The sequence below is a fragment of the Fulmarus glacialis genome, unplaced genomic scaffold, assembly GCF_000690835.1.
Source record: "Fulmarus glacialis isolate BGI_N327 unplaced genomic scaffold, ASM69083v1 scaffold11982, whole genome shotgun sequence".
NCBI lineage: Eukaryota > Metazoa > Chordata > Aves > Procellariiformes > Procellariidae > Fulmarus > Fulmarus glacialis.
In genome coordinates, this window is record NW_009197218.1 from 656 (window position 1) to 11,853 (window position 11,198).

An 11,198-nucleotide genomic window follows, 5' to 3' on the forward strand; every position below is an offset into this window, starting at 1 on the left:
GATTCTACGATAAATACAAAATTACCTTTTATTCTCAGCAAAGATGAAGCATCTTCTCCGGGCTCTTTTGCCTACAGACATCCAGAGAACAGAAGGAAGAGCATGAAGAGTACGCCTCACGCGCTAGCACTGCCAGGACGTTGCTGTGCCTGCTCTGGGCATGGAATGAGTTAGAAAACAGCCTGGCTCTACTTTGGGGCCATTGCAAGTGAGCTTTCTGTGAAGGACAAAACCTGTGTGCTCAGACTGAGCTGGAGAACGCATCATAACCATAAGAAAGAGCAAACCCAACCAGGGAAGAAGCAGGCAAGTGGCATGTGAAGATGAGCAATGTGGGCTAAGAAGGGAAAGGCTGAATTGAGGTTTAGGATGGAGGAGAAGACTGTGAGGTGGATGTCGAAGAGACAACTGTCCTGTGCTTGATGAAGGGAAGACCAGAGTCTCCCTTGATTTCAGTGCCAAGGATCAAAGCCACACCAACACAGGTGAGAGACAGATGAATGCCGTGACCAGGGACTGGGGATTTGTTCTGAAAGGAGCTGTGAAAAGACATGGGGAGACACGGCAGGTGGCACTGGGGGTGGGAGCTGAAGGCATTAGCTAAAAGGGTTACTTCACCTTCGTGACATGTACTCTGTTCAAGAGACCCCATGGTAACAGAGGAAGGAGATGAAAGAGCATGTACACAGCATTGGCCAACCTGGAATCAGGCCAGGACACACAAAAACCGAGCGTGGGGCTGGAATGCCAAGCCCATCATGTAAGTAATAGCACTTGGACCAAGTGCATGTTTGAAAGGAGAAAATGAAATGGGCTACCTCCCAAGTCTGAGAGCACCAGAGACATCTCCATGGAAAGGTCACCAGAGCAAGTGTTTGCTGCTTGAGATTAGGCTCAGCAGAGTTGCCTCAAGCTTGTTACTTCAAAGAGAGAAGGCATGCGGGACAAATGGTGCTGGGTCACAATGAATCAGGAGCTGCAGTATTTTCCACAGGGTACTCAGCAGTGCTCCACAGTGAATCTTCCAAGATGAAAGGTACTTCCTCCTGGGTCTCAAAACCAATGCCCCAAGCATTTGCTACTTCTGAAAACATAGGAGCCCCTACCACATCCTGGAACATCATGGGCTCTTACTACAAATGACAGCCTGCATCTCTAGTGCTATGGAAACAACTGGGAATAGGCTCCTTCACACAAGACATATGGGAAAAGCTCTCAAGAGTTTTAGCAACCTTAGATACAAAGCAAACACAGCAGAAGACTGGAAACCCCCCACAGAGCAAGATGGCATCCCAGGTATAGTGGGATGGTCCCCACTGACCAGTGAGAGACAGAGGAGACCCTGCTGTCACCAGAGCAGCACTAGGGCAGTCCTAATGAAGGACTCAGAGCCTAATGGTGCCTCTTCCAGGAGTAGCAGCCTGTCCTCAGGAAGCTTACAGGACTGGTTCTCCTTCAAAGTCATAAGCAGAGCTACTTCTGTAGTAGCACCACCATGCCCGGTACGCACTGGCGGCACAGCCTGGGGTGTGAGCGAGCACTGAGGGAGGCCAGGCAGCCCTTTGCAATATAACTGGAACAACTGGAACAAATCTTGCAAGCAATGGTACTGCTTCCCAGGGTGATGAGGAATAGTGCAAGGAGCAGTTAAAATAATGAATACGCATCTTAAAATGTCATTTCTGTGTGAAGGGCAACAGACAACTTGATGGCATCCTCACGTTCAGCACTGGGAGAGGCTGCCCGTGCTCACAGCCTGAGCTCTCCGCTGCCCACCGTGCGGAAAACAGAACTGCCCTACAGCACGCGGCGTTAAAGAAACCACTTCATCCCAGGCTGCTTCTGTGTTATTTACTGTGTTTGAAGCTTTCTGGAGACACTTAAAATACGACTGTCTTGAGATTTCTATATTCTCAACCATTAAATAACTTACAAATGATCACTGCCTCTGGAAATCATCTTCTAGCTTAATGCAAAAATGGCAAATATTTCAACCGAAAACAGAGCCTGAATTTCACAGCAGAGTTTAAACAGCAAGGTTGGACGTCCCTCTGCCACGTGTGCGCTGGAAAGCTGAGGAGCTCAGCAGTAAGCAGTGTGCCATGCGTGTGCATCGTGGAGCGTATGGCAGGGACATTCCCGAGCAGGCTGTCCCCTCCTAAGGAAGATGCAGAGTGGTTTGTCAGGTTTCGTATTTTTAGCAGGTTTAGAAAAACCTGCCCAAGTTATTTTTGAAGCCTGTGGTATGTTTGCTCACAAAAGTGTCCCCGCAAACTGTCAATATTAAGTCAGCTTAAACCCAACCCATTCCCTGGGGACCAGGCAGAAAAGCATCCCTCAGCTTCTGCTGGACCAAGAAACACAAATACGGGGTAATTGCTTCAAAGACACCCCCTCCCCACTCTCACACCAATAGGTAACATCACCAATATTTGATCAGTTCTTGTTTCTGTAAGTCCTGCCAAGCGTTAACATTTTATCCCATTCCTCCCACACTTTGCATAACCCACCCAGAAACCCGGAGAGGACAAACATCTAAACATTGTCCTCGGGGCCCTTTGTTTGTTTGTAAGGCAATCTGACAATTTCTCGGCCTGTAAGCTTTTCAGAGCAGGAAAATCCTTTTGTGTTTGGAGGAAGTCGACTGTGGGCACAGATCTTCCTCAAGATCTCTGGGCAGAGCTGTAGAGTGCTTTGAAACGTTTTGAACTGGGTTGCATGTTAATGAAGCAGTCGCTGGTTCTCCAACCCTTCTGTCCCTGCCTCCGTCCTCTACTGGCCCTGAAAAGAAGGGCAGAAGGACTGAACAACCCCCCAAAAGACAGTTAATGGGGAAGGAAAGGGCCACCATGGGTGTTGGTGGGGGTCCAGCCTTGCTCGTCTGCCTGCCAGGGAGATGAAGGCTGTGGCCTTCTGAGATGGACCTGCCATAGGAGAGCTGTGCCTACCTTTAGACCCTGGGCTGGGAGCTTGTCCCTTCATCCCTGGAATAAAGGGCAAATCACAAATATACTGCCAGGCCTGGGAAAGAGAGGGCACTAGTAGGCAGGGGAATCGTCTGAGTTATGATTTGCTTTGTAAAACACAAGCAACCGTCTTTATCACACGAGCCAAGAAGTTGTGCAAGTCTTACAATAACCCAGCTCTAATTCCTCTTCCGTTCCTGGCTGCGAGGCCCCGGCTGTGTTGGGGTCGGGCGTTAGGCAGCAGAGGGACGTACGCTGGCCGGCGCAGCCTGCGTGTCCCTCCCCAGGCTGTGCGAGGAGGCAGCAGCTGCTGGCTGAACCCACGCACATGGCTTCCTCTCCTGGACTGGGGGGAACGTGCAGCTCAGTACTTAAGACATCTTCCTGAGCTGCTCACTTTCCACAGAAATCCTTGACAAGGTATGTCAGGCAAAAGTGAGGGATGAAGTGTAAAACCAGCTCCTAAATGGCCTAAAATCTCAAGTGCCAAGCACAGGCAGCTCCCAGTGAGAAAGTTTAACTTTTATGACAAGCCTTCACCAAAAATCCTGACAGTTAATTTTGGAGTAATACAAGGGGCAGCTTTTTTTCCCATTTCTGAAATGAAGGAACTGTCATTTGGGGAGACTCGGATCTACAGGGTTGAGAGGTGGCAGCTGGCGGCTGTCAGAGCCCAGCACAGAGTCTCTGCACACTGGTTTGGCTAGACTCCAAGATGCAGCAGCAGGTAAACGTCATCTTCTCCCCTCGCTTTCACGTGCATGAGTACTGTAGATGCTACTCCTGCCACGACTCCATTTCACTGGTAACTTCAAAATGCAAATTAGTCCAAGAGAATAATTTTCATGATGACCCAAACACAAATGCAATAATAGAATGATTTCCATTTCAGTATTTCCACAAGTTATAGTACAGCAATGTGATATTGCATACCTAACTCATTCTTCTGCAAAGATATTGCATATATACATTCCCTCAGTTTGCAGTCAACGTTGAAGGCACCCACCCCCCACCCCAAGAAGACAAGCAAGTCCAAATTCTTCCTGGTCTTAAGAGGTATCACAGAAGACACCCAACAGTACCTTCAACTGACCAGGTAGTCAGACTGTTCACAATACATTAACCTCCACCCAAAAGTAAAGGTCAAAATACCAAAGCTTACTCCAGTCCTGGTTTTTGATGGAGGAAAAATTTCTCTTTTTCAGTGACATTTACATCAACAGATGTCTTTTCTACACAGGGGAATTCAGGTAATTTGTTCTCAAGCTGCAGGTGTTTTTATAGCCTACATGTCCAAATATTAACTTAATCTTAACCTAACTTTATAACTGAAGTTGAACAAGACATTTGATGTACTATGCTATTTCCGTAACAGAATACCATGTGTGCATCTGTTTGAAAGGTTTATTTCTATCTTCATAAATACATAATTTTCTAAACTCTGTGCAAGGCACCAAAAAATCAAGTAAAATCTTTTCTTTTAGAGTATTTTAATCTCTTTTGACTCAATGAAGTAAATAAGAATCTGAAACCACCTATTTGCCAATTACAAGCCAGCAGTTAAGGCAGGTACCATTGATACAGTGCATGAATTTTCTATTGCAGTTATTTAAACAAGCAGCGTTTTACTATAGAAGTGCATATACAAACTGAATTCCAAACACCAGCAACCCAAGATAGGCACCTAGTTATGAAATTTCCTTGTATGTGTAGTAGAATGCCAAAAGTTCTGCCATAAAGTGCAAAGACTATGGACAATAACACTTTCTTTTGAGCATTTTGATACCAGTAACATAATACAACGGCTAAACATTTATAAATGTGGTTTCCATTACAAAAACATGTTCCACATAAAAGCTTCATAATACAATCCAGAAACAGAACTTGTGCATGTACATATTTAAAAAGTTGAAGCTGTACTGGCATACTTAGGTACCGGGTATATATTTGCTGACCTCTACAGACGCGCACTAAGCTTATAACCAATTTACATGTACAGTCAAAATCATTCCGCTTTGAGCACCGTGATATCCACTGAGTTTTTCCATTTCAGTGACGATGTGCGACATCCGCCCTGGTAATCTGCAACCGAGCATTGCCTGTAAGATGATCTGGTTCACAGCTCTCACCCAGCCCTCCCCAATAAACGGAACCTAAAATTAGTGTCTTCCCAACACAAGCACATGTCAGATGTGGACAAATACATTCATGGTCCCAAACTTAAAACAACTGGTAAGAATTTCACAGTGATCTGGTTAAGGAAGCACAAAGACAAATGATTACATTTAAGATGAAAATTGCCTTAAAACTCAAATGAAGCTAAACTGTTATATGATGAGAAGCTAAAGGAACAAAGTATTAACCAATTAGAAAAGTGGCTCTTTCCCAATTAATAACAAAAAACCTACAGCAATAAACTTAGGGTCCTACTGCTGCAGCAGCCTTTGAGGTAGGTGGCGATGGCTTAAACCGAGGTAGGTAAAGTCCAAACTTGTTTTCAATCCCTGCAAAAGTGGCAACTGCCAATTTATAACCACCAACATGGTCAGGGTTAGGAGCAGGGAGCGTGATCCTAGATTTAGGAACTGGCTCTGATCCAGCTGGTTTTCTGCAAAATAATAAAAATAATAAATTAATTTCCATAGAGTAAAACCAGTATTCACAAAAATCTCCTTCATAAAGTAAGCTGAATGAGACCTCTGAGCGTACCTCCGAGTAAGTGACTAAACTAAATGCTATGATGTAATGAGAAATACCCTGTTTTAAAACCTTCCAGAACAGTTAGGAGCCTTCCTGTTGATTGAGTATGGTCAAATCCAGATAAAATTTGTAGTGCATTAATCAAATCTGTGGTGTGGGGCAGCAGGGGTTCGTAAGTCTCTGCTACAGTACACAACCAATCCAGGAACCTAGCAGAGTTTAAGTAATTTTTGTGGTGGCTTTCAAACTACTGTCCCAAAGCTCTGTAAATGGTCTGCAGCTGCTCCTGGGATCACATTAAACAGCAATATGCACATCCATCTGTATCGTCAACAAAGACAGGAGGCAGAACTGAAGCTCCAACAAATAGGTTTTGGACTTGGTGACACCTATAGACTTTTTTGGATGTCAAATGCTCTGCCTAATCAGGGGCACAACTCCTCCAGAAAACTAATGAGGACTAATGCAGAGCATATCCTGACCTAGCAGGCGTCACATTTCCCCTGCAGTTATATCCCCAGCCCATTATTTAGCCTCTCACTGTCTCGGTTTACACTAACACAGATCCCCAGCTTGAAACAGTGATATAAAATGTGGCAATGTCCTGCTGTGAAACAGGTACCAGAGTATCATCCTAACCTCCACCTGTACATTACTTAAGTGTGGCTTAAATAATATTTACAAAGCCTTTGCAACGTTTTCTTCATACTAGCAAGACCCTGACTCTGACATGTTGAGGAGCACCAAGACCCACACAGAACCAAGTGCAGCTTCAGGGTCCCAGGTATATTCAGACACCATGTACTTACACTCCCCCGAAGTCCACATAAAACCATCTCTGCAGTAGCTCGTAAGTCACCAGAGTTACACCAAACTGAGGAGAAGATCGAAATACACGAGCTTGAAAGAAAAGAAAAGAGTTCCTAAGTGACAAAAACCACAATTAGAAATCACTTAGTAATCAAAGCTTTTTTACACACCTCCTGCTCCTTTCCACAGGGCCTTCGGACCTTCCTCTCGAAGGATCTTCACAAAGCAGTCTACAACGCCGCTGTAGGTGGTCTGTCCTGCCCGGGCTGCCACCTGTAGCCTTGTTTTGATCACATCCGCAGGGGTCACCAGAGATGCTGCAGGCATACCTACACAACACAAAAATCATCAGGTGGGTACCACTGACTTGTCACATATGCTACACACCTCGTTTACCCAGGGGTAACCGTGCCTTTTGTCCTTATATCAGGAGTATCCAGCCACATTTGATTTAAGCAGAAGCTGAGAAGGAGAACAAGCAACAAGAGGCAGCTGTTGTGGACGTGGCTTCACTCAAAGAGAGCTTCTCCTAGAGGGACAACCATATCACATGCTTCCTGCCGCGCTGGGAGGCACGGGCTGGATTTTTCAGCGCTAACCAGAAACTTGCATAATTAATAAGCACGAAGTTTTTGGAGGTGAGGTCGATCTTTCCCTTTCCTTTTCACGCCTCTCTGTGGTTCCTGGCATTCTGGTTGCACACTGTGCTAGAATAGCATGTACATGCACACACACACACATTCCCCCTTCACGCAGCAATGTCACCGAGAACCAGATAATGCTGTGCATGCTCAGCAAGGCATGAGAGCTAAGGTTTAAAAAAAGGGTCATTCTTCTCATTAGGAATGGCAGACTGCTCAGCTGCAAAGCCACAGCTGATATCCTCAGCAGAACACTTGGAGGAAGATTTAAATTTACCCTGGCAGATAATCAACTGAAAGCAAAAAATTCCAAATTACCAATGGGTGATATTTCTAAAATCATTCCTATCCAAACTGGGGCTGCCCATGTTTAGAATTGGGGAAAAAAAAAAAAAAGCCAAAAAAAAGCACCGAGACTGTACCCAGAAGACACTGTCTCTTATGGTTTTATTACTTTTCCATTCTGCATCTGTTCCAAACCGACTTGGTCAGATGTAGATGCATAAATCTCCTTTGCTTTTTTTTTTAGGCTTAATAATTCTGTAACAACTTTTGTCCAAACCAGCATGGTTTGGCTTCAAGCACCAGAGCACCCTTCCTGCAGACTGCTTTGAGAGATGTAAGCGTGTGCGTATCACCAAAATAAGAACTCCTCCTCCTCTCCTGGACCCCCCCAAAATAACGCACAAGCTGAACTTGCACAGTGGTCAGTCTGGCAGGCAAGTGCTAAAACCCAGAAAAAAGGTTTCTGAACTCCAGAAATGTTGAAATTCCTCTTTGCTTAGCCTTACCCACACCAGGATATTGGTTGAGTCTTCAATTTAAAGCCGGACTTTTGTCCTTCAAAAGCCAACCAGTGTTTTTAAGGAAAACCAAAGGACATACTTAGAAACAATTCTGCTTACTACGCGTTGACTTCCATCTCCTTATTCCTCATTCCTTATTACTGAGGATATTTTGCAGTTAAAGATGTTTTTAATCTTGGTTTAATCTTGGTACAGGACAAAAGACTTTACAGACAAATAAAAGTTTACAGGTCGCTGCCGTGAGGAGCTTACAATCGAAATGAGACAAACGACACAGCAGGAGCTGACAATAAAAAAGAGGAGTGAAGGGAGGAGAAGGAAGTTCATGGAGGCAATAAGCAGATGGAGCAAATTAAGGAGAGATCCTGTAGCTGATATTAGAATCATCTCAGAAAATGCCGTGGCACAACAGGTTGAGACATCTGGTGAACAGTGAAAACCAGAAGCAGATCAAGTTAGATGACATGCATGTTGCATATGTCCCTAACAACAACGAAAAGGAAGAAAATACACCCAGCACAAGCAACACCCACTGGCAAAGGACGCAGGTGCACATCTAAGCATGGCCAGCTTGAACATCCCAGTGCCACAGGGCTGTGGAAAGGTGGAGTTTCCCACACCCAGACAGAGCTCATGTACACGTCTGAAGTCTGATGACCAAGTGAGATCCCCGGCCACAGCGGAGACATCAGCCGGAGACCGAGCCAGTGTTTCAGAGGTGGTGGGGTTTTTGTTTTGTCTTCCCCTTGACTTTCTCGTGGCAAAACAGCAGACACATACACCCCCACCACGCTTTACTTGTACCCAATAAAAGAAATTCTGTGTTTTTGTAAACAGTACGATGAGTGTTGTATCTTTAACACTGTAATTTGCTCATGAGAGTTAACCTAGGATGGGATTCACAGGAAGCACTGGACAAAATTCACATTATAGCTAGTTTGGTAAGCTGTATCAGCAACAATAAAGACTGCTTCTGTGCCTGAACTTCAAAGGGACGGTTATCTCAGTCTGCAATCACCTGACAATGGCTAGAAAGAGAAAAATAGGAAAATCTAAGAAATGGCTTGGCTTAAAAATGCCAGCTTATGTTTCAAGTCTGTAAATATGATCTAAAGTTCAAAAATTGTTTTGTTCCATTAAGATGGGTGAGAAATAAGCTGGCTGTTGGGGGGCTTGGAGGCTGGCTTTGGTTTGGGGTGGAGGAGGGGAGAGGACAAGGGTTTTTTAAGCACCAGTCATTTGAACACAGCTGGTTTTCCTAGTGCCAGGTTGATTCCTCTGGACTACGAGCTACTGAATACAGAGCAAAACCAAAGCGCTGAAGCTGTATGCTTCAACAAGACAGACTAACTGATCTGCACCTTCAGGCTTTGGCTATATCCTAAGTGCAGATACTGGCCGTAAAAGGTCCCTGGCCCTTCAAAAGACACAGCCGCATGTATAATCCTGACCAAGAACAGTTTCCCCAGGGAGAAGAAAGCTTAAAATCAAACAAGAAAACATAGCTAAACCCCCAACCACCTATCTCTACTGGATTCATGCCACTCCATCATTTTTCTCACCCAGCAGGTCGCAGCAGCCTGTCAGGGGCCACGCTGGAGGAAGAACTTGGCTGCAGCTCAGAGAGCTCAAGCAGCCTCCAATGAACCCAAAGAAAATACCTGCTGATGGGAGCCCCGCTGCTTGCTACACACTCCCCCAAAGGTCTTGTTGCACAAATTTTCAAGCCCATTTGTTTCCTGAAGGGAAAACCTTGGACACAGCAGGAGCAGGACTCTCAAGCTGCCCTCTCCAGGAGGCGGTTACTAAATGGTGGTCCCCTTTGGGTGTAGAAGCTGGGTGCCATGCCAGGGACCAGCTATGCAGCAGACACAAAGGCAAGCTGAGGCTACAAAGCGTGTCTCTGTCTTTTTCCTTAGGCTCTGGCGCACTCAAGTTAAATGCATCTGTGACAAGTTAAGCATGATTTGGCTCTCCTATCCACTATGTAGCAGACTAAAACAAGCAAGTGCTCAAAATCACACTCAGCATCTCTGTCATATCTGGATACGCCAGGAATCAGCAATCTATGGCACAACAGAAATGTCTTCAAGCTTTTCTGTTTTGTTTAATATAAAAAAAAATAATGGTAATAACCTTACAAAACCAAGTACCTGCATGGGATACTGTGAGTAGCAAGTAATTGTCATCATTTTGTTGGAGAGCTGTACTGCCAGCATGGCTTTTGGACTCCACATATCAAAATTCAAGATTCCTTTGATGATAAAGAATTTCACAAATACCGTGATTTTATTTATAAACCATTTCAACAAAACTTTACCAGTTAGCCAGCCACAAACAAAAACAGCACAGTAACTTCACAAAGAAAGATGATATATGATGACAAAACGTCAGCACTTAAATCTTTCCCTTTGTTTTCCCTCCTGAACATTGTGATTATATCAGGAACTTACAGCACCTTTATTTTTAACATCAACTCACTCTACAGCATGGTAGCTTTCTGTTATTTGGGCACAAGGTTGCAAAATGCGTATAGTTCTGAGCTTTTCAAAGTTCTCACTGCCATAACTATTGCGCTGCAGGTGCAATATAGTGGCATGCAAAAAGAAATCTGGGCACTTACCAGCTATTGATCCAGCCAAGAGCAGATTTCCAGGGCTAACCCTCCCATCTTCATTTGCAAATGAAGCTTTCAAATGAGCATAACAGGGGAAGTAAATGGCAGAGAAGGGGATGTCACGCAAAAAACATGCCTTAGCACCCTGTGTTGAAAAAGAGAACAAGTTTTGAGAATGAGCAAATTTAACATGATGAACTATGAACACCAGAGAACAGAGCAACATCGCATTTTTTTGTTTTGTTGCAAAGGGCAAGAAAAAGCAGTTCCTTCTCTCAAAATGTAGAGAGATCCATGTATTTCACCCTGCCGAGGAGTTTCTATGTATTGTTTCTTGGTTCAATAATTTCTGTCATTGTATTTATCTTGTCTACTTGTTCTCCCTCACTCCCTAGTACTGTAGTTATTTGCTGGTAATAGAGAAAATGCCATGTGTTGGAGTAAACTCTGATAACACCTTTGCAGAATTTTAAATGGTTGACATTGTAGCCATGCACTTGTGGTGGGACTTTAGGATGTGTCTGAAGAAGATTGAGCCACAGGACAGGTCTGTCCCCTCTCATTCCCACTTACAATAAATACTTCAGGGAAAATAGTGCCCAGTCCATGCATCTATGCAGACGTTGCAATTGATAATGCAACATAATCGAGGGAAAGA

The 11,198-nt window shown here is 44.5% G+C and overlaps 1 protein-coding gene across 1 annotated transcript in view; it reads right to left on the bottom strand.

Annotated features, from left to right (window-relative positions):
• Positions 1–4,356: 4,356 nt before the first annotated feature.
• SLC25A13 (solute carrier family 25 (aspartate/glutamate carrier), member 13) overlaps positions 4,357–11,198 on the bottom strand; it is a 78,092-nt gene continuing 71,250 nt past the window's right edge. The window contains exons 14-17 of the mRNA XM_009572463.1: positions 10,547–10,685; positions 6,647–6,805; positions 6,476–6,566; positions 4,357–5,574 (exon numbers count right to left, since the gene is read on the bottom strand). Coding sequence (XP_009570758.1) covers positions 5,385–5,574; positions 6,476–6,566; positions 6,647–6,805; positions 10,547–10,685 — 579 coding nt within the window. The 3' untranslated portion in view covers positions 4,357–5,384. The remainder of the gene's footprint in view (positions 5,575–6,475; positions 6,567–6,646; positions 6,806–10,546; positions 10,686–11,198) is intronic.